This window comes from Rhinichthys klamathensis, unplaced genomic scaffold (genome assembly GCF_029890125.1).
Source record: "Rhinichthys klamathensis goyatoka isolate OS25496 unplaced genomic scaffold, OSU_Roscu_1.1 h1tg000107l_1, whole genome shotgun sequence".
Lineage (NCBI taxonomy): Eukaryota > Metazoa > Chordata > Actinopteri > Cypriniformes > Leuciscidae > Rhinichthys > Rhinichthys klamathensis.
In genome coordinates this window covers 1,872,011-1,895,518 of record NW_026606645.1, presented here as the reverse complement: position 1 = coordinate 1,895,518, position 23,508 = coordinate 1,872,011, and the positions used below count along the sequence as shown (strand labels likewise).

Genomic DNA, 23,508 nt, shown 5'->3' with positions numbered 1-23,508 from the left:
TGTGCCCTTCACAGGTGTCAGTACGGCTGGCAGGGCGAGTATTGTGACCAGTGTATTCCACATCCCGGTTGTGTGCACGGCACATGCGTCGAACCCTGGCAATGCCTGTGTGACACAAACTGGGGAGGGCAGCTCTGTGACAAAGGTATTCTATTCTGTTCTATTCTATTCTATTCTGTTCTGTCGTATTCTATTCTATTTTGTTCTGTCCTATTCTGCTCTGTTCTGTTCTGTCGTATTCTATTCTATTCTGTTCTGTTCTGTTCTGTTTTGTTTTGTTCTATCCTATTCTATTCTGTCCTATTTTGTCCTATTCTGTTCAATTCTGTTCTGTTCCGTCCTATTCTATTCTATTCTGTTTTTTCATGTTCTATTCTATTCTGTTCTGTCCTATTCTACTCTGTTCTGTTCTGTTTTGTTCGGTTCTGTTCTGTTCTGTTCTGTTTTGTTTTGTTCTATCCTATTCTATTCTGTTCTGTTCTGTTCTGTTCTATTCTACTCTGTTTTGTTCTGTTCTGTTCTGTCCTATTCTGTCCTGTTCTGTCCTGTCCTGTTCTGTTCTGTTCTGTTCTGTTCTGTTCTGTTCTGTTTTGTTCTGTTCTATCCTGTTCTATTCTGTCCTATTTTGTACTATTCTGTTCTGTTCTGTTCTTTCCTATTCTGTTCTGTTCTGTTCCGTCCTATTCTATTCTATTCAGTTTTTTCATGTTCTATTCTATTCTGTTCTGTCCTATTCTACTCTGTTCCGTTCTGTTTTGTTTTGTTCTGTTCTGTCTTATTCTATTATGTTCTATTCTGATCTGTTCTTTCCTATTCTATTCTGTTCTGCTCTGTCCTATTCTATTCTGTTTTGCTCTGTCCTATTCTATTCTGTTTTGTCATGTTCTACTCTGTTCTGTTCTGTTTTGTTCTGTCCTATTCTATTATGTTCTATTCTGTTCTGTTCTTTCCTATTCTATTCTGTTCTGCTCTGTCCTATTCTATTCTGTTTTGTCATGTTCTATTCTATTATCTTCTATTCTGTTCTGTTCTTTCCTATTCTATTCTGTTCTGCTCTGTCCTATTCTATTCTGTTTTGTCATGTTCTATTCTATTCGTTTCTGTCCTGTTCTATTCTGTTCTGTGCTGTGCTGTGCTGTTCTGTTTTGTTCTGTCCTGTTCTGTTTTGTTTTGTTCTGTTCTATTCTATTTTGTTCTGTTTTGTTTTGTTCTGTTATGTCCTATTCTATTCTGTTCTGTTCTGTTCTGTTCTGTTCTTTCCTTTCCTATTCTGTTCTGTTCCGTCCCATTCTATTCTGTTATATTCTATTCTATTCTATTCTAATCTATTCTATTCTATTCTGTTCTGTTCCGTTCTTTCCTATTCAATTATTTTCTATTCTGTTCTGTTCTGCTCCATTCTGTCCTATTCTAATCTGCTTTGTTCTGTTCTGTTCTGTTCAGGTTGGCTCATTTGTTGAATTGTTTCATCTGATTTAGATCTGAACACCTGTGCCACGCGGCAGCCCTGTCTCAATGGCGGCACCTGCAGTAACACCGGACCAGACAAATACCACTGTGCCTGTCCTGATGGCTACTCTGGACAGAACTGCGAGAGAGGTGGGTCACACACACACACACACACACACACACACACACACACACACAGACACACCTCCTCGCATGAGTGATGTCCACTGCAAACATCCGGTATAAAAAGAGAAAAGGATGCCGTGGGAGGAGGACTGGGAGGGGCATCCACTCCTGATTGAACTTGTATCATGAGCTCAGATTCCTTAATTTAGAGTATTGTGAAACACAAAGTTGTGATACACCACGATTTCTCAATATTAACACAACAGTTTAAACGTTTGAAGTCTGTAAGATTTTTAAAATGTCTTTGAAAGAAGTCTCTTCTGCTCACCAAGGCTGCAATCATTCGATCAAAAATGCAGTAAAAAAGTTTCAAAGATCAATGATCAAAAGTGACAGTAAAGTCATTTTATAATGTCAGAAAAGATTTCTATTTCAAATAAATGCTGCTTATTTGGACTTTCTATTCACCTTGCTAAATAAAAGTATTAATTATTTTGAGAGAGAGAAAAAAAAAACTAACTTAAAACTTTTGAACTCTAGTAGTGTATGTATTTGATTTGAGGAATATTCCACATTCATGGAAGATCTGGAGAAAAACTGTCCTGGATAAAATACTGATTGATTCGAATTTTCCAAAGAGAAGAAAGTTGGTTTGACAGATGTTTTCTTGAGTGCACGATTTGTATGTTTTTGATCTGAATCGCTCGTGTTGCTTATCAGCGAGTCGTCAAATTAAGCATGTATCATGTTGCCGTTCATACCGTCCAACTGGCGAGAAACTCAATTTTATTTACTTGCCAAAGCCAGTTTTTACTCACATTTGGCACTCGGTGAGGGTTCATTTCGGATCCTGCTTGTCAGTGCTTGCCCATACTTCTCTCTTTCTCCATCTGAGATTTCTTCAGTCGGTAAAAAAGAGAAGATGCCCTGCCAAAAACATGCACACATACACTTGAAATACCAATCAAGCAGTCGATGTCCTGGCCAAGCCAAAGAATGCAGTGTGCGTTAATTTGATTTGAGCAGAAAAATCCATCACAAATGTGTGTTGGAAAAATCGCCCAGGACGCAATAATAGAGATATTTTCTTGTTCTGCTGTTTTCGTTTTGTTCTGCTGTGGTGTGCGTCGTTTTTTTGTTTATCCTTTTTTCTTGTCGTGTCTTATTGGAAATAAATGCTCACAGCCTCTTGCTACACTCCTCTGTTTTTGTTGGTGGTCTCTGTTCGGTGTGAGAAAGGCCAAAGGGGCTTTCCCGTCCACTGACTGATCTGATAAAGAGCGGTCGACCGAAGAGAGGGAGTGACTGGGAGATTGAAAGGGGGAAAACCAAGACATGACCCTGCCTGACTGCCTGTGAACACTTGAGAGAATATGATTTTGATGCAACAAAACTGATACTGATTCTTCTCTCTCTCAGTTTAACATTCAGTTGACCCTTTGCTAAACTTTACCCCCCTCTGTTATTGTTGAGAAGCTTAACAAACAAAACAAGTATGATTTCTGAATTTTCAGTAAAGCTTTCCAAACACAGAGGACTTCCATATAAATACATTAGTAAACTGCAAATGATAGTGTTTTTTTTTTTTTTGTGGCAGATATTTATAAAATGTTAGTTCAATCATGATAACTCTCTGAATAGTTTGAGCATGTTATTGGATATGCCAATGTTAATGTATTTGGTCTTGGCGGACTAGATCTGCTACACTGCTGATACTGTTGATTATTTCTACTGAAGAGCAAGTGTGGACTTGCTACTGCTAATAGATACACAGACGTGGAGCCTGTAAGATATGCTGCTGCGGCATAAATAGACAGATATGAATAAATCCCGTAGCAGATCTAGGCAGGTGGAGCTGGGGAGGTGGAGGGGTTCAGAGCAACTCTGACGACGCGCTGCAGGACTAGCTTACAGCGAACACTGAACTAGACTATTTAAATGTTGAGCAAGCATTCTCATTGGCTGCAGGGTCAGCAGAGGCCAATCAGCTTGCGTCAGGCGGTAATCATGTGATTGCTTGCAGGTTGCGTGTAAAGGACTGATCAGCCTGCGCCCTCTAAAGTTTCATGACTAAACTAGATATTTTATTGATATGACTCTACATTTGTATTAGGGAAACATTGTTAAATAAGTTAAAAGTGAAATGGCAATAGTATAAATGGAGTAAAAAAACCAACAAAATTAAATAAATTTAAAAAATAAATAAATTAGCAATGCTATACGTTTAAATTTAGTCATAATGTACAGTCAGCTGATCAAATAAATAAAAAAACACTGCAATCAGGATCCTGACATTTGTCTCATTTTAACATTATTAATTTAATTTACTATTATGGTATTTATTATTAAATTTTTGAATTAGAAGGTTTTTTTTTGTTTTATAACTTTTTTAAAAATTTTGTTTTGGTTTTTGTCATTTTTATTTTTACTATTTCTATTAAGCTTTCATTTTTATATAACTTAAACACCTTAAACTTATTTTATTTCGCATAGTCGCCAAGGCAACATTACTAAATATGGTTTAATTTTTCATCTAATATTTATATCATATTTTATTTCAGCTTTATTTTTTTTTTTACATTAACAAACAAGATTTTTAGTTTTAGTTTAGTGCTGCTGGAACAACAACAGCTAAAAACTACGAACTAATTAAATAAATAGCACACTGAAATATTGATTTGAGTTTAAATGATTCTGTTACGTGAGTAGAAGAGAATACTATTGTTTATGCAGCCATAAAATGACATGAAACAGGCAGAGGCTGCTTGAACAGAAGGAGAGTTTGTCATTGTTTGGCAAATGTGTGGTCCGTGTGTTTTATTTTGGGGTTGAATGTCTGTATTTCGTGCATTCCTTCAGAAAACACTGTTCTGTCTCAGTTGTGCTTTGATTGTGTGTGTGTGAGCACAACATTATAACATCTCTCCCTCTGGCTCTCTGTAGCGGATAATGCCTGTCTGTCTGAGCCCTGCTTGAACGGAGGTAGTTGTGTGGAGTCCAGTCAGGGGTTTGAGTGCCAGTGTGCGCCGGGCTGGACAGGACCGTCCTGCAATATCAGTAAGCCTTCTCTACACTATCTCAAACTGCTCAGATTTGCCTTCAGTCATAAATCAGCAGTTTTCATACGCTAAAAAAATCGAATTGACATTGAAAGACAGCGCCGGGCCGTATATAGAAACCAGAATGTCATAGACGCTTGGAGGTGGGCTCCTTTGACTCGGGCCCGTAACATTTGAACCACTCACAACACTCTAGTAACATAAGCAAACATTAGCTATATTTCCATCCAAAGTTGCAAATTTTAACAAAAAATGGGAATATCGCAGAAAACATTTGCGAATAAAGCAGCGTTTCCATAGCCTGGTAATACCAGACTCTGCTACTTCACTTTGCTTCGTACACAGAGTCTGGGATAGCATAATAGAGAAGTGTTTTCTCTCTCGCTAGGGGGCGCGTACTGAAGTTTAAAATCATTGGTTACCCGTAAGCCAATCAGATAAGTTTGTTTATGACGTATGTTATGCGCCGACACAGCCATCGAACCACAGACATCATGCATCGAACTAAAATCTATGATCGAACTTCCACTGTAAACACTTGATGATGCGAGCGAAATACCCGAGTGAACGAGAGAGAGAGAGAGAGAGAGAGAGAGAGAGAGAGAGAGAGAGAGAGAGAGAGAGAGAGAGAGAGAGAGAGAGAGAGAGAGAGAGAGAGAGAGAGAGAGAGAGAGAGAGAGAGAGAGAGAGAGAGAGAGAGAGAGAGAGACCCGGCCGCGCGCACTCCCACGTCTACAAACAACACGAGCGCTGTCTTGCTCTCTCTCCCTCGCGCATATTCATAAAAATCAATCGACAAGATAGTAAGAGGTCGGAAGACCGCGGTTTCACGTGGAGCATTTGGAGATTTTTAGAGATTATAGACTCTAGGAACAACATCTCAATGAACAACATCTCAACTATAAAGGCCTGTCTCATATAAGTTAGACGCCTATCTCAAGTACAAGCCGGTGCAGTTCGACGATTTGGGCAAATAAAAGCCCGGGCTATTATTTGAAGTTTTACGGTATTTAAGCAAGGGGGTAATCCATCGACCGGAAGTTGAAGCCGGCCGGGTGCCGCCATGTTGTAGCAGAATGTTGTTGCCTTCAGTCATAAATCAGCAGTTTTCATACGCTAAAAAAATCGAATTGACATTTAAAGACAGCGCTGGGCCGTATATAGAAATGCTAACTTGCGTTAGCATTTCCATTGACTCCCATTCATTTTGGGGTCACTTTGACAGCGAATAACTTTACATCTGAGGCGTTTAAAGACTCCATTTGTCCATTATTTATTTCTAAAGAAACACGACAATGTATAAAGTGCTCCATTACCTTCTATGTTACATTATGGCCCCGTAGAAACAGATTTAGTAAAAATAGGCTAACGATTGCATAATAACCACTCGACTCTTTGTCGCGCTGTACAGAAATTACCGTACAGACAGGAGGAGAAGCTCCCAGGCAATCGGGGGGACGTCCCGTCAAGGGAGAAGCCCATAGATAATGAGTCCATAAAAGCAACGGAATACTTACTCCTGCTCACTCACGCCAAAGAACTCTTTGCTCAAGTTCCCCGTCTCTGCAAGATTAACGTTGGCAATTTTCACGCACAGCTACTAGAAGAGTAACGTCTGTCAGACAGGTTGCTCACGTCATCGAGCTTAGTTTGAGTCGGTCTGAGTCTGCGCGTCAGGAACGGAAGTTCTCAAAAATCGCTAAAAATGGGCTTCAACTGTCTCAACTGAGTTCCAATGAGATCGCTCTGTCCATTTCTTTTACTGTCTATGTATTTAAGACCTGGAAAAGAAAAGAGACACTGACCTGTCAAAAGGCTCCCCAGTTTCTCGCTGACGATCGGTAATAGTTGATAAATTCAACTTTTCCCAAGGGGAGTAGGGCCACAACATCACCTCCATTCAAAATATTTAATACACACTCTTCGTGTTCGGGCTTCAGTTTGCTAATGCCGGGAATATTCTCCACAACAGAGCGAATTGCATCCGCGTCTCCATATCAGCGGTCGTTTTCGATTTCCCTGACCTAATCTTAAACACGGCGCTTACCGACTACGTCACGGCTTTCAGCCCGCCCTCTGTTCGTTGATTGGCCAGGCTGTTTTCAGGCCGGTGGAAAACAGAAAGATAGGCTGCTATCTCAGACTGACTACAGGAGCGAAATGAAATTAGCGGAAGTAGGAAGTCTGACGTAGTCAGGCTAGCGTTTCCATCCAGAGTCCACCAAAATCGTCTCTTCTTGATTTACTGGTGCTAAATATCCCTAAGAAAAGTAGGAGAAGCCACTTTATATGTATGTAATAAATTGCTTAATGAAGTAGACGAAAATCAATAAACACATTTCGGAGGCGGACTCCTGCTGTTTTGGAACGCAGTCGTGTAAGTTATGCTGAACCACTTTGACGTCAGACTTTGCTCAGGCATTTCAGATCCTGTGCAAAAAGATCGTTTGCCAGTTAATGCCGTCCCATCGCGCAAAGTCACATGATTCACATCAAATATCCAGTGTAGTTTATGCGCGTGTGTATTAGTGCATACTTTTTTTTAATGCAATTTTTTTTAAATTTATGCGCGTTTCCATCCAGCATTTTATGCGATATCCCAAAAAATGCGCATTAAAGAAAGTGAATGGAAACATAGCTTGTGACGAGCACCGCACTTATTTATGTCAGAAAATGTATGATTTTATGACAATTTCCTTTTTTTTCCTAAAGAGAAAGATATGATACTTAAATGAAACCTAACTCAGAACCTCCGAAGAAATATGATGCAAATCTCCTCTGGTTTTTTCAGATGAAGATGACTGCAGTCCAAACCCGTGCAATCACAGCGGTGTGTGTGTGGACCTGGTGGACGCTTTTAAATGCATCTGCCCCGTGCAGTGGAGCGGGAAGACGTGTCTCATTGGTGGGTGTCTCTTCTTTACCCCTCTCTGTGCCTCCGCTTCCCCTCCCTCTCTTTCTTTGAGTCAGGGTGTGTTTGTTCAAAAATCCAATTTCCATGGAAACCGAGTCCGCTTTGGAAGAATTTAAGTTACAGACCACCATGAGACCCCACCGCTGTTTCATACTAGAGTGCATTTACAGTCCATTAACACACACACACACACACACAATTCTTCAGGGACATTTGGCTGCATGTGTATCTGTCTGATTGTAATTTAGACTACACTCATGCTGATTTCTTTTGTCATTTTTGGCCCAGATGCTAATGAGTGTGAGGAAAGCCCATGCATCAATGCCCACTCCTGCCGGAATCTGATTGGCGGATACTTTTGCGAGTGCCTCCCTGGTTGGACTGGACAGAATTGCGACATCAGTAAGTAATTTAAGTTCAAATTAAAGCAGTCAGAGACTGACTTCTTAAGGTCGGTTCGCACAGAATGCGTTTTTGCTGTTAAAAACGCGAGACGCAGATCAGTGGAACAAACCCCCCCCCCGCCGCAAGGTACCTGTATTGAGACGCGATTTTTAAAAGTTGAACTGATTTCATGCATGTTCATGGTCAATAAGTGCATTATCAAATAGAACTGCAGTTATATCAAGAAGTTCATATCACATAGGAGTGTTGGGAAGTAATTAACTAAAAGTTGTGATATTACTCAGTGTAGTTTTACAACTAAAAACTATTACAAATATTTTAATTGAAAAAATACTGAAATAAAATAAAAATGTTAGATGAACTTAAAAAAAATTTTGAATGAAAATTTGAAATGTTGAGATAAGAACTAAAATGACAAACTAAAATTGAAATGAAAATCAAATAAAAGCTAAATATAATTTTTTTTAAATGACAAAAGCACAAAATGATTCAAACTAAACTAAAATGAAAACTGAAAATATATAAATATACAACTATTACGAATATTTTAATTGGAAAAAAAATACTGAAATAAAATAAAAATATTAGATGAACTTAAAACATTTTTTTGAATGAAAATTTGAAACGTTGAAATAAGTACTAAAATGACTAAAATTGAAATGAAAATCAATTAAAGCTAAATAGAAATTTTTTTTAAATGACAAAAGCACAAAATTATTCAAAAATGAAAACTGAACATATAAAAAATAAAAGCTAATTCAATATATTAAAAACTACAATATAAATATATATATAAATAAGTATATAAATTATGCAAAATAACACTTAATATTGCTGAAATCTTTTTGTGAATTTAGAAACATGGCAGAAGTTCGGCTGTTTTCAAAACGGTCTAGCTTGTCCGTGATTTTTGTCCTGTTTTTCCACCAAGTAATGGTTTTATTACATAAGTTTATTGAAGTGAATCAGTTCCTAAAAAAACTGATTCACCAAATCATTTGAGTCATCATTCCAGTTTTCCTACAAATCCCAGCATGGCATTTGAGCAAACTACTCCTCTAGTACAGACATGAATGATAATACCTCAAATCATGCAGGTGGTTTAGAAGTATTGTTTAGAAGATGTTTATTTAATATTATTTCAGCTGCTGTTACTCTCTCATCCTTCTCTGTTTCACATGTTTTACCTTGATTAAACCCAGGATTTTACACCCTAAAATCAGTGTGCGGGAAATGCAAAAAAAAAGTGTGCATTGATCTGGGCCTGATATGGAGCCTAATGTTGCTTTCTTGGCACGATTTCTGAAATGTGAACTGATATTTTGATGGATTACCCCCCGCAGATGTCAACGACTGCCGTGGACAGTGTCTTAACGGAGGGCTGTGTAAGGTAAGTCCTCGAATGTTTCCATTGGTTTTGGCAGATGTAAAAGCCCCCCAGACTCTCTTTCTCCGTCCTCTACCGCTCCGTTTCTATCACCTCCATCCATTCTCGTTTTAAAATAGTAGAAGCTGAGTCATGCTTTGGAGAATGTACATAAAGAGGCAAAGTGGTCAAAAAGACAGAGTGAGTTTGTAAAACGATCAGATTACCATAAACATTCTTGTCTCCTGCCCTTGTCTCCTATTCATTGTTTTTTACTCTTTTTGTGTACTTTCTCCACTCGCTCTCAGCGCTGATACTTGTACAGCTGGAGTGCATTAGGACATTGTCTGAGCCAGTTAGCTATAAAAACACAGGGAGTAAAGTCCTAATCAGAACTGACAATCCCGCGTTTGATTTGATCAGATTCAACATGTTGTAATGGACTTTAGGATATTAGTCCCGTAGACTGAGAGAAAGTAAAGTATCCTTACTAGGGGTGGGTGATATTGTTTTGTCACAAAATATTTGTGCTTAAAAGAAAAACACTATTTGTTAGAAAAATATAAGATACATTCTATGAAAATATGTCTTAGTTATTTAAAACAAGACTAAATAAGAATATACTTATTAATAATTAATAAAATGATTATTATTAATATGGATACAATTGATACTTTTACTGGATACCAAGTAAGAATTATTATTATTAATAATGTTTAGTAAAGTAATAATTCAGAAAATATATCAATTATTAAATAATATTACTAATTATTATGCGTCATCTTAATCTGTATGAAATACTAGTACTTTTATTATTAAATTATTATATACATTATTGCCAACATCATCATTATTATTAATGTTGTCAATAATTATTATTTATCATCTTAATATGTATTAAATAATAATAATAATTATTCAATTTGACAAATTATTATTATTATTATTATTTTACTGTAACAGATAAGAATTAAGAAAATATATAAATAATTGTTAAATAATAATATTATTAATAATTATTACTATTCTTTTAATGTATAACAAGATGAAGAAAATACATAAATAATTAAGTAATATTAATAATATATTGTCAACATTATTATTATTATTTTGAATAGTAATAATTATGATTATTATTTTACCAATTATTATTATTTTACTGTAACAGGTAATTATTTTAAGAAAATACTGTACATAATCAAGTAATATTATTAATTGATATTATTCAATTATAATATTGTTATTAATTTTGACAATAATTATCTTAATCTGTATATAAAATAATAATAAGTTTGTTACTCAATTTTACAAATTATTGTTATTATTTTACTGTAACAGATAAGAATGAAGAAAATATATAAATAATTGTTAAATAATAATATTATTAATAATTAATACTATTTTACTAAGTTTGTTATTATTCAATTTTACAAATTATTATTTTACTGTATAACAAGTAATAATTAAGAGAGTATTTAAACAATTAAATCATCTCATTAAATTATGATAAATAATATTAAGAATTATTTTTACATTTTAAAATACATTATTATTGTTATTATTAACGGTAGTATTATTTAACACTATTGTTTCCCCCAGTGAATATGGCGCGCAGTGCTAATGTGTCTGTGTCTCTTCCCCTCAGGATCTGGTCAGTGGATATCGGTGTCTGTGCGCACCGGGCTTCGCAGGGGAGCGCTGTGAGCGGGACGTGGACGAGTGCGCCAGTCGACCCTGTCTCAACGGCGGACGCTGCCAGGACGGTGCCAACGGATTCCAGTGCTTGTGTCCACCTGGCTTCTCAGGTGTCACGTGTCAGGTGAGCAAAACACACTCGTGCCAGAACACCTTCTCATGTCTTAACCACTTCTGCTCATTTCTGTGTCGATATTGAATAAACAGACTCTTGAGTCATCGTGTGTGTATGTGATTTCGTCTTCAGCTGGACATAGACTACTGTGAGAGCGGCCCGTGTCAGAACGGAGCGCAGTGTTTTAGTCTGGCCTCGGATTACTACTGTAAATGTCCAGAAGATTACGAAGGCAAAAACTGCTCCCAACTCAAAGACCACTGCCTCATCACACCATGTCAAGGTAGGTTACCGGAAGATGTCCATGTATATACACATATTACAGATGAGACGGCCATATCATTTAATAGGCATTCGTAGATAAGGAAACCCGTTTGAAACTGTTTATTTTGGGATAAAGTGCAGAAATGACACTTTATTAGTGTATGAAGAGAACCAGCAGTAAGTGAGAGAACCGTAGAGTCAAGACTCGTAAGCCTGAGATAGTTGGTTTATTGTCAATGAAAGATATCCATGATAGTGTACTCTAGGAGTCCTGATGTCTCCCGCTTTATTGAGTGCTAATCGGCGCTCTCAGACTCCAGATCTCGGCTCTCGTGTGTAGGGTTGTAAGATTATCTGGTTGGGCACATACTGAGGTTTTAATGGGCACTGGAAATAGAAGTCGAGTCTTTTTTAGTCCATGCGGCCGTAAGACTATCCCCATCTCAAGGCCTCGCTGCGTTTGATGCCGTGCCATTGTGTACGCTGTAGCGTTGGCGATCGCTAACTCCAGTCTATTGGTCCCCCGGCCCGTCTCACCATGGTAGCAGCTAAAATATCGTTACACGATGCGTATGCTAACCCGAAGTGAGCTTACAGAGAGGGGAAACCCCCCCGCTAGTCAGACTACATGACGACTTTGCTAATTCTTAGCATGCCGCTAAATGCTTTCATCATATGTGTCGGTGTGAAAGAGATATTTTGAAGTAGACAGAGTTCCCACGGTCAAAAAAAATTTCCATTTGATTTTCCAGGCCTGGAAAAGTCACATTTCTAGTTTTCTAAGTTTCTAGTTTTGTCATTTTTGTAGTTATAAAATATTTCAAATTGCACAAATGGCTGTAATTTTTTTATTAAATTTTTTTTTGCTTTTGAAATTAATTGACCTTGTTTAGATTTTTTTTTAAATCTAAAACGAGACTAAATAGCAAAATGCTTATTAATAATTATTCAATTATATTATTAATGATTATTAATTAATAATATCAACTTTTAAGAATTTATAATAATAATGATTATTATTTTACTGTAAAACAAGTAAAAATTCCAAGAACATTTAAATAATTACTGTCAACAATATTATTATTCTTACTAAAAATAATAATTGTTATTGTTTTTAATGTCTACAATTATTATTATTTATTATCATCTTAATCAGTATGAAATAATAATGATACTGCTAATAATAATAATGTAAAAAATAAGTATACTGCTGAGATGACCTGCTGATAAATATAGCAAAAACAGTTTCTGATGGTTTTATTTGGTTTTTAGCTGATCTAAATTGTTGATCATCTGGTCTGCCAGTCGTCTGACCTGATTTTGTTCTGGTAGACCATTTTGGTCAAGTTAGATCTTCTAGACCACCTAGTTAGATCTGGTTAGACTAGACCACCTAGTTAGATCTGGTTAGACTAGACCACCTAGTTAGATCTGGTTAGATCTAGACCACCCAGTTAGATCTGGTTAGATCTAGAAGACCACCTGGTTAGATCTGGTTAGACTAGACCACCTAGTTAGATCTGGTTAGACTAGACCACCTAGTTAGATCTGGTTAGACTAGACCACCTAGTTAGATCTGGTTAGATCTAGACCACCCAGTTAGATCTGGTTAGATCTAGAAGACCACCTGGTTAGATCTGGTTAGACTAGACCACCTAGTTAGATCTGGTTAGATGTAGACCACCTAGTTAGATCTGGTTAGACTAGACCACCCAGTTAGATCTGGTTAGATCTAGAAGACCACCTGGTTAGATCTGGTTAGATCTAGACCACCTGGTTAGATCTGGTTAGACTAGACCACCTAGTTAGATCTGGTTAAACTAGACCACCTAGTTAGATCTGGTTAGACTAGACCACCTAGTTAGATCTGGTTAAACTGGACCACATAGTTAGATCTGGTTAGATCTAGACCACCTAGTTAGATCTGGTTAGACTAGACCACCTAGTTAGATCTGGTTAGATCTAGACCACCTAGTTAGATCTGGTTAGACTAGACTACCTAGTTAGATCTGGTTAGATCTAGACCACCTAGTTAGATCTGGTTAAACTGGACCACATAGTTAGATCTGGTTAGATCTAGACCACCTAGTTAGATCTGGTTAGACTAGACCACCTAGTTAGATCTGGTTAGACTAGACCACCTAGTTAGATCTGGTTAGATCTAGACCACCTAGTTAGATCTGGTTAGATCTAGACCACCTAGTTAGATCTGGTTAGATCTAGACTACCTAGTTAGATCTGGTTAGATCTAGACCACCTAGTTAGATCTGGTTAGACTAGACTACCTAGTTAGATCTGGTTAGATCTAGACCACCTAGTTAGATCTGGTTAGATCTAGACCACCCAGTTAGATCTGGTTAGATCTAGACCACCTAGTTAGATCTGGTTAGATCTAGACCACCTAGTTAGATCTGGTTAGACTAGACCACCTAGTTAGATCTGGTTAGATCTAGACCACCCAGTTAGATCTGGTTAGATCTAGACCACCTAGTTAGATCTGGTTAGACTAGACCACCCAGTTAGATCTGGTTAGATCTAGACCACCTAGTTAGATCTGGTTAGATCTAGACCACCTAGTTAGATCTGGTTAGACTAGACCACCTAGTTAGATCTGGTTAGACTAGACCACCTAGTTAGATCTGGTTAGACTAGACCACCTAGTTAGATCTGGTTAGATCTAGACCACCCAGTTAGATCTGGTTAGATCTAGACCACCTAGTTAGATCTGGTTAGACTAGACCACCCAGTTAGATCTGGTTAGATCTAGACCACCTAGTTAGATCTGGTTAGATCTAGACCACCTAGTTAGATCTGGTTAGACTAGACCACCTAGTTAGATCTGGTTAGACTAGACCACCTAGAAACCTGCACCAACCAACTCCAAAAACTTCTGCTGCATAACCTTTCACAATGGCACACGCTTCCATTTTTACACAGACATTTGTAGTCGTCCATTCATGCGTCTTGTCTAGTTTGTACCAAAAGGACTCTTGATAACTCGTCCATATTTCCCCCCAGTGATTGACAGTTGCACGGTTGCCGTGGCGTCTAACAGCACTCCAGGCGGCACGCGCCTCCTCTCCTCCAGTGTGTGTGGTCCTCACGGGCGCTGTCGAAGCCACGCCGGTGGGCATTTCAGCTGCGAGTGTCAGGAGGGATTCACAGGGACGTACTGCCATGAGAGTAAGTGCCATGTTCAGCGCTATTTGTGTTCTTTAAAGTCATAGAAACATAGAATCTTCTTAACATCATGTGTCTCACTCTTTACTCTCAGACATCAATGACTGTGAAAGTAGTCCCTGCCGCAATGGTGGTACTTGCATTGATAAAATCAACACTTACCAGTGTATCTGTGCTGATGGATGGGAGGGACCCAACTGTGAGACCAGTGAGTGCATCTCTCTCTTTAATGTCACTTGAAATGGAATTCAGTTATTTGGAAATTGTAATGCAATCGTAATACATTTCCCTAATTATATTAAGATACATTGTTTGTTTCCAAAACAGACATTGACGACTGCAGCATGAACCCCTGTCGGGACCGAGGAGTGTGCCGGGATCTGGTCAATGACTTTTACTGCGAGTGCGAAAACGGCTGGAAGGGAAAGACCTGTCATTCACGTAAGCCACACCTCCTCATTTGCATACCGTTGACTTTGGGCTAGAGATCATTTAAATATACAAAAATAAAATAAAAAGCGAGATTTTGTTGTCAGGTCAATTCAAAATGTTTAATTTAAGAACTAAAATACAGTTAAAACCTAGCATGTTTTGTTTAGTGTTATTTTAGTATCATTGAGATGCTTTTTTATTTTTTTTATTTTAGTATTTTCTGTTATTTTAAGTTTAGTTTAAGTATTAGTAATTTTGTTGTGTTTTGGTCATTTTACTTTAAAAAAATGTCTATATAGTTTTTATTCAATTTTATTTATTTGAGTTTTTTTATTGTAATTTGTATTATTTTAGCACATGGCTAATAGCTGAAATAAAATCTGTTTGTTTTTATATTTTATTCTATTTCAGCTAACATTTATTTAATTTTAAGTTACGAAAAGTTATTTTTTTAAATGATTTTACTTTTAGTTAGCTAAAATAACCGTTTTTCTCTAAAAAAAAAGGTTAATATTTAAACTTTTAATTTTATTCGATCTTTAAGAATAGATTTTTTATTTTAATGACATTTTTAATTGAATTTAACCTTTAATAATGGTATTTATTCTTTTTAATTTAAATAACAATATTTATATTATTTTATATAACAATTTAATTTACAAGTAATACATACAAAATAATATATATATATATATATAAAATAACTATACTTAGCAAAATAATAATAGCAATAATAGCAAAATCTACATAATGTACATATTAACCATTTACACGTGTGAAACAGCATGCAACGAGTTCCCTGAACATTTGAGTGATGATGCAAACAAATAATTGAATTAGAGTTTGAATCGATTCATTTAAATGAACAGTTTGATCTCATTCATAGAAATGAATCACGCTTTCTGACTCTGTCGTTCTTCCTACTGAAGTTTAAATCCGAGACACTTTTATCTTACATTCTCACAGCTTCAAGACGTGAAAGGATCGCAGAACTAGTCTAATAAATCGTGATCTTCATGATATTGCATGAGGTGTCTCTTGTGTGACAGCTGATTTCTTCTGGTTTATAGGCGAGAGCCAGTGTGACGAGGCTACTTGTAACAACGGCGGCACGTGTTCAGACGAAGGCGACTCGTTCAAGTGCATGTGTGCTCCTGGATGGGAAGGCGCTACCTGTAATATAGGTGAGCTGCTAATGACCTGAAGGAGCATTTCTGTGAGCTGGGCTCTGAATCCATCCGTTATAATGAACGTTTCTCATCGTCTACAGCGAAGAACAGCAGCTGCCTGCCGAACCCCTGTGAGAACGGAGCCACGTGTGTCGTGACAGGTGACAGCTTCACCTGTGTCTGCAAAGAAGGCTGGGAAGGGCTCACCTGCAGCCAGAGTACGGCAAAACTTCCTGTTCCACTTCCTTACTACTTCCTGTCTTGACTCCTGTCTACCTCCTGTTTCCAACTCTCACCTACTGCTGCTTAAGGTTCTCTTCCAAACTATATACTAATTGGATAGTTCCTTAAAGCTGAAGTGTGTCAGTTCTGCGCCTCGTCCCAAAATAATGACTGACCTTATCTACGAATTACTTGTGCCTGTATGTTACACTGGGATAGAAGCAATTATTTAAATGTAGAAAAATGACACGTCACCTTTATCTTTAGTTGCGGACCCATGCCGAATCTGCACTGCAGAACTTTCCATAACAAACACAGAAAATGCCCTAAATATGCCTAGAAAATGCCCGAAATTGAGTAGTTTCAGCTCAAATATCATTAGCAGACGTAACTTTGATGAATGATTGTTCAGGTGTGATTATGAGCTAGTACATAACTGTGTTAACTAACTGTTAACGTGTTGATTTCATTCTAACAAGAAGAGTTTTTGGAGGATTGCTTTTTTAATATCTGTATTCAATCTGTAATAATTGATGTTTCGTTTTACAGATTCCAACGATTGCAACCCACAACCATGGTAAGCTTAATTCTACGTCAACATTACATTTGTTGCTGCCTTCAAATCAAGTTGGATTAAATTTAATCTAATTGAATAACTTCCTAATCTTTAAAAATTTAATTTTTTTATAACAATATGTAATAATAAAATATAAATTAGTGCTGTCAAATCGATTAATCGTGATTAATCGCATCTAACATAAAAGTTTGTTTATATTATATATATATGTGTGTGTGTGTGTATGTATATTATTATATGTATATATATATATTATGTGTGTGTGTGCGTGAGTGTGTGTATATATATGTATATATAATCGCGATTAATCGATTTGACAGCACTAATAACAATACATTGTGATCAACAGCAATATTTACCCACATATATTTTTACTTTTACGTTCTGAACTTAATTAAGTTTCAATTAAAGAAAAATGGTGGAAACTAATTGGTATTGATTATAACCTAGTTTTAATTGTGAGCATTAACTGTACAATTTAGTTTATATGTATTTGGTGTATTGTTAATGAAGAATTGTGATTTTACCAGAAAATACTGCAAATTTAGCCTGTTCGTAAGGAGACTTGTGTGACAACTGCATTTCCCATCATTCTCTGTGTGCACAAGCATAGAGAAAAATACACAAAGCATCCGATTAATCAAATAAATATTTAAATTAATTAAATTGATATTTTCAAACAAAATAATGTATATTTTAAAATATTCATTATCAATTAATAATAAAAAAATAATAACAATTTGGTCAATTTCTTTCATTACAACTTTTTCTGTGAAAAAGAGAGAAATAAAATGTGAAAAAAATTATTTCTGACAAAACTTGTGCACATCACCACGTATTTGACGTCCAAACTTGTAGAAATATCCCCGGAGGACTTGAAGGCAGCATGTGTCCTGTTGAACTTTGACCCCATATCTCATCACGTGTGTGATCTTTGTGCAGTTATAACAGCGGTACGTGTGTGGACGGGGATAACTGGTACCGCTGTGAGTGTGCCAGTGGATTCGCAGGGCCGGACTGTCGCATCAGTGAGTGATAATGACGCTTTATCTAATATATATATTCATATCGACACATAAGATGGTGATTTTACAGTAATGTAAACGTGCGTCTCACCCTACAGACATCAATGAGTGCCAGTCGTCTCCCTGTGCATTCGGGTCCACGTGTGTGGACGAGATTAACGGCTACCGCTGCCTGTGTCCCCCCGGCAGGACCGGGTCCAGGTGTCAGGAAGGTACAGCTGCCGTTGTTCATGCTTGCTGTTTAATTAACATGAATATTATTAGTCATGGTTGCTATTGCTTATACAGAGTTTGAGGTTCTTCAAATCCCTTATCTTGAGGAGTAAACCTTTGTGCTACAGACACCTCAAATCATGCATTTATTAGAGGGACTTTTCTGTCCTCTAATCATTTAAATGTAATTATTTTTTTGTTCTAGATTTAAAGGATATATTATAATATCCAATATCTATTGTTCATTTTTTAATTTTTTTAAATCATGATCATTCTCAGCATAGATCTCATATTATTATACTTTTAAAATTTTGACTGAATATCATGTTAATATTATTGTGTTATTGTTTAATCATGATCTCAGAATAGTTAGGTGTCGTTAACAAAACCCTTATTTCAATATGAATTATTGTAGATTCAAAAGATATATTATGAATTTTACACTTTTTACTGTGACTATTGTTTTAATATTATTATTTTTAGTCATGATATAAGAGTAGGTTTGTTAGATGGTGTTAACGAAACCCTTAGTGTTTTAATATTACTTAATTAACTTTTTTACAAATTTTTTTACTGACTATTGTATTAATATTATTGTGTGTGTGTTGGGGGGGGATTAAAATTTTCATTTTAATCATGATTTCAGAATAGGTTTGTTAGGTGTCATTACCGAAACCCTTGGTAATTTAATTATATTTAAATAATTCAATAATTTGATTATTTTAATAGTAATTTTAATTCAGAATCAATCCATTTCTTTGTAATTTTTCTTAATGACAAGTTCTGAGTACTAGCTTACTTATCGTATTAGCAAGATCAAGGCTTATTTCTTTCTCAAATAACATAAACATCATTACCCTCACAAATTGAAGGTGGATAATGGGATGTGTGAAAAATGTTTGAACACAAATTAACCATAATTTGGAAAAGATTCATTTTTCAAGATTTCAAATAGCCAAAAGTGGCCCTAATTAAAGAATAAAAAAGTGTGAATGTCACATGATCTTTAAAGTGGCTTGTTTTTTCTCTCAGTCACCGGACGTCCGTGTGTGGCTGGCGGTCGGATTGCTGTGGACGGAGCGAAGTGGGCCGAAGACTGCAACACCTGTTACTGCCACAAGGGCATCGTGACCTGTACTAAGGTATGTGTTATAGCTGTTGTTTAACTGTCGACAGAAGTTAATAGTGATGCGTTATCGTTTACAATACTTGCGCTTCCTTCCTCTTGTGGTCAGCTGTGGTGTGGCCCTAAACCCTGCCGTATGCTCGGCTCCGGGCGAGGTGACTGTCCGCTGGGTCAGCTGTGTGTGTCGCTGCGTGACGAGCAGTGTTTCGTAAAGCCCTGCTTGTCTCAGGGCGAGTGCATGTCTGCTCACCGGCCGGCCGTACGCGCGCGCTGTCACCCCGAGAGCGACTGCGCCAACGTCACCTTCACCTTCAACAAGGACACCATGCCACAGGTGAGGCCACTCAGACTGATAGTCAAAGTTTGGTGATGATAGGGTTGCATATATATACTTAATTAATACATGCATATTAAAATGTGTTCTTATTCTATGATGTCTTTAATGGGTGTATGTACTTTGGCTCTCAGGGAGTGACGGTGGAGCAGGTGTGTCGTGAGCTGAGACATCTGTATGTGACCAAGAATGTTTCGACTGAGTTTTCCATCTCTATGACCTGTGAACTCTCTTCTGCCGCCAATAATGAGATCCACGTTGCCATCGTAAGTGATCTAACGCAGTATTTAATTGGCTAGAAATTGCTGCAGTTTCTATAAAATGCGATAATATCCTTATAGTTATAAAGAATGACTTGAAAAATGATTGAATTACAGGGCTAGACAGTAACTTTTTAGCTCACTAGCCACTGTTTTGACATCGATACCACGGGGGAAAACTGCTATATCGATATTTTTAGCATGATCTCATAATGTGGCAGCAGGAATATTAGGCTGCTGTCACTTTAAATCCATTATACTGTTACACATGTGTTTTCTTTCTCTGCTGATTACATACACTTAAAACATAACTGACTGTGTTTACATGAATACCAGCCAGGACCACCATTTTGACATTATTTTGTGTGTATTTGACTGTTTGAGCACAATAAGCAACGAAAAATAACTAAATTTAGTGCTGAGAGGCGGCTTTATGTGCCGCACTTCGGGTGTGAGCACAAAATCTGCGGGAATGAGTAAAATTATGCGCAATACGCGCAATCACACGCCGAATTTCAAGCCCTGTCTACGTTACACGCCACTGCTGAAATCCACCCGCATTTGGCAGGTGTTAATGTCAAGCCCCGTATATATATATACACAGTTGCCATGTACAACGGGCATACAGTTAACTCTACTGTAATTTTCTAAACCTAGCTAGGTCAGAATAGTTTTTTTAAAGTTGCATTTTAAAGGAAATATTGTGTTTTCCAGCATGTGACTGAGGATGGCATCCACGGCCGAGTTCCAGTTAAAGAGATCACGGACAGCATCATCGATCTGGTGAGCAAACACAGCGCGAACAGCACCATCATCGGCTCCATCGCTGAGGTCCGCGTGCAGCGCAGGCAACCCCAAAACCCCAACGGTGAGACACCACAGGAAGTTCTTAAACCTCACAGGAAGTAGCCGTAAGGTCAAAACGATGGATCCTCTGATTGGAAATGACTATTTCAGAGCAAATACAGAAATATTGAGATATAAACTACCGTTCAAAACTTTGGCTGAGGGAAATTTGCAAGGATGCATTAGATTGATCAAAAGGGATATTTGTAATGTTACAAAACATTTCAATTTCAAATAAATGCTAGTAGTTTTCCACATTGAATTAATAAATGTTTTTTGAGCATCAAATCATCATATTAGAATGATTTCTGAAGGATCATGTGACACTGACGACTGGAGGAATGATGCTGAAAATTCATCTTTGATCACAGGAATAAATTACATATTAGAATATATTAAAATGGAAAATGTTTATTTTAAATTGTAATAATATTTTACAATATTACTGTTTTTACTGTATTTTTTTTGGTCAAATAAATGCAGCTTTGGTGAGCAAAAAATCTTGCCAACTCCAAACCTTTAAATTATAGTGGGTGTATATACAGTGTTGAATTGCATGAGATGAAAAATATTACGATTTCGTTGCTATTCAATTTAATAACGAATGAATAGTCAAATACTAAATGCTTTGCACACAATGGGTCTCATTCATGAAACATTCGTAAATATACGAGTAAATATGCGAGTGATTTGCGCGTAAAGAGACCTTCCCGAAAACTCTTCTCCTGATTCACAAATACTTCGTAAACGTCAGATGTGATAGTGAAATGTGTGTGTGTGTTAATGAATTCCAATCAGTCGTAAATGGGATGCGCGTGCACATTCATTCTCAATTACCATAAATCCCGCCCATTAAATCCGACTGACAACTATATATGGGCATCATATTATGACATGAATGCGAATGAAAAAAAAAAAATTTCTCAGATGCAGAAATTGAAGTTTTATTATCAGAAGTTCATTCAAAACGGCACATTTTATTTTCAAGCGTACATAGTGGCGTATCGGGTCCTAAAAAAAAAGGAAGCTTGGCAGCATATTACAGATGCAGTTAATGGAGATTCATCTGTTAATCGAACATTCCCAGAAGTGAGAAGAAAATGGTTCGACATTAAGCTTGAGAGCAAAAAACGAATTAGTTCACTTCGGAAAAATAGTATTCAAACTGGAGAAGGACCACCATCGCAGATGCTATTACTGGCTCTCATAATAAGAAAAACCGTATGTAATTACTATATATAATATTTTTTCAAAATGCTGTGCAAATATGTACCCGATTAAGGTGAATTAAAATGCAGCCTTAGTTATTAATGAGCAAAACGTTCGGGTGTTAAGCGCACTATTTACGCGTGGCTGGGAGCAGGTGTAGATTTCTTGTGTACCAACTAACATTTGGAAAATACGAACATTTTAATGAATCCGAAAATTTACGCCAGAACCACTTTACACACGATTTACACAAAAATTCGTTCTTCTCGTGTTTCATGAATGAGACCCATTGAATGGATGTCATTTTTTTGCCGGCTTGTTTTTATTAATGCATTGGTTCTCGTTCAGTAGACTACTTGGTGCCACTGCTGGTTTCCATTGTGACGGCGATCTGGGTTTTGGCCCTGGCGTCGGTGTTCCTGTGGTGCGTGCGCCATCGACGCAAACAAAGCTCCAGCCCCACCGCGATCAACCCCGCCACCCCGTTCTCCACAGGAACCGCGGAGGAAAACACGGTGAACAACGCTCGTGAGCAGCTCAACCAGATCAAGAACCACATCGAGAAGAACGCGTCTAACGGCAGCCTGCCAGGAAAAGAGCACCACTGTGACGACAAGAACACCGTCAACGCCAAAATCAGGACGCATTTCTCCGAGTCCACCAGGCTGACGCAGGACGACTCCAACACGCGCTTGCAGAAGACACGCTTTCCACGTCAGCCGGCCTACGTGCTGGTGGACCGAGACGACAGGCTCAGCTCCATCGACACGGACGGGAAAGCCCCGCTCTGGACTAACAAACGCGACAACAGAGACCTGGAGTCGCAACACAGAGCTCCGGATTCACAGCCAAGGGATCCGGACACGCAACACAGCTCGCACAAAATGGAGTTTATCGTATAACAATCATTGACGACGTCTCGAAAAAGGTCAAAGAATAGCCAATGAATCAAAAAGCTTATTGTTGACTGTGACGACAAGTCCGGACAGTATTTGTTCAGGCGTTGCGCTGCAGTGGGACCACAGGCGGGTCCGTTTTCTGTTGCTGTGCGTCAGTCAGTGTCTGTAGGGCCTGGAGACATTAGCCTGTGCAGAACTTAGAGCCTCGAAGACGAAACCTTGAACGTGAATGTAATTGGCCAGAATCTGCTAAAAACATGTCCGGGTCACATTTCACCCTAGAAATCATAGACATTATTAGATTATTTTAATGACAATTAAGCACATTTGTCTCCCAAATTCTCATTATTGTAATCTTGTTTTTTTTTTGCAAATCAGCATAAATTTTGGGTACATTTACATGACAACGATGTACTGTATTTTCCGCACTATAAGGCGCACTTAAAAGCCTTTAATTTTCTCAAAAAACGACAGTGCGCCTTATAATGCGGAGCGCCTTATATATGGATGGTGAACACACGTTCACCAAGACGGGGAGACCGCGCCGGGCGACTTACGCCACTATCTGCCAATGGATCGTGGATGATATATCAGTCTCAACTGTGATCCGAGCTTTCACGAAG

The 23,508-nt window shown here is 37.6% G+C and overlaps 1 protein-coding gene across 2 annotated transcripts in view; it reads left to right on the top strand.

Moving 5' to 3' along the window:
* The window catches only part of jag1a (jagged canonical Notch ligand 1a), a 35,920-nt gene extending 12,789 nt beyond the window's left edge, over positions 1–23,131 (top strand). The window contains exons 6-26 of one of the 2 annotated variants that reach the window (XM_056253604.1): positions 15–145; positions 1,480–1,599; positions 4,519–4,632; positions 7,426–7,539; positions 7,837–7,950; positions 9,297–9,343; positions 10,965–11,138; positions 11,262–11,412; positions 14,412–14,576; positions 14,668–14,781; positions 14,901–15,014; positions 16,076–16,189; positions 16,276–16,392; positions 16,946–16,973; positions 17,916–18,001; positions 18,097–18,210; positions 19,244–19,353; positions 19,447–19,671; positions 19,806–19,937; positions 20,646–20,799; positions 22,338–23,131. In XM_056253604.1, coding sequence (XP_056109579.1) covers positions 15–145; positions 1,480–1,599; positions 4,519–4,632; positions 7,426–7,539; positions 7,837–7,950; positions 9,297–9,343; positions 10,965–11,138; positions 11,262–11,412; positions 14,412–14,576; positions 14,668–14,781; positions 14,901–15,014; positions 16,076–16,189; positions 16,276–16,392; positions 16,946–16,973; positions 17,916–18,001; positions 18,097–18,210; positions 19,244–19,353; positions 19,447–19,671; positions 19,806–19,937; positions 20,646–20,799; positions 22,338–22,888 — 2,989 coding nt within the window. In that variant the 3' untranslated portion in view covers positions 22,889–23,131. Of the gene's footprint in view, positions 1–14; positions 146–1,479; positions 1,600–4,518; positions 4,633–7,425; positions 7,540–7,836; positions 7,951–9,296; positions 9,344–10,964; positions 11,139–11,261; positions 11,413–14,411; positions 14,577–14,667; positions 14,782–14,900; positions 15,015–16,075; positions 16,190–16,275; positions 16,393–16,945; positions 16,974–17,915; positions 18,002–18,096; positions 18,211–19,243; positions 19,354–19,446; positions 19,672–19,805; positions 19,938–20,645; positions 20,800–22,334 lie in introns of both variants that reach the window. The other variant, XM_056253603.1, reaches the window with a different exon arrangement.
* Positions 23,132–23,508: the final 377 nt, after the last annotated feature.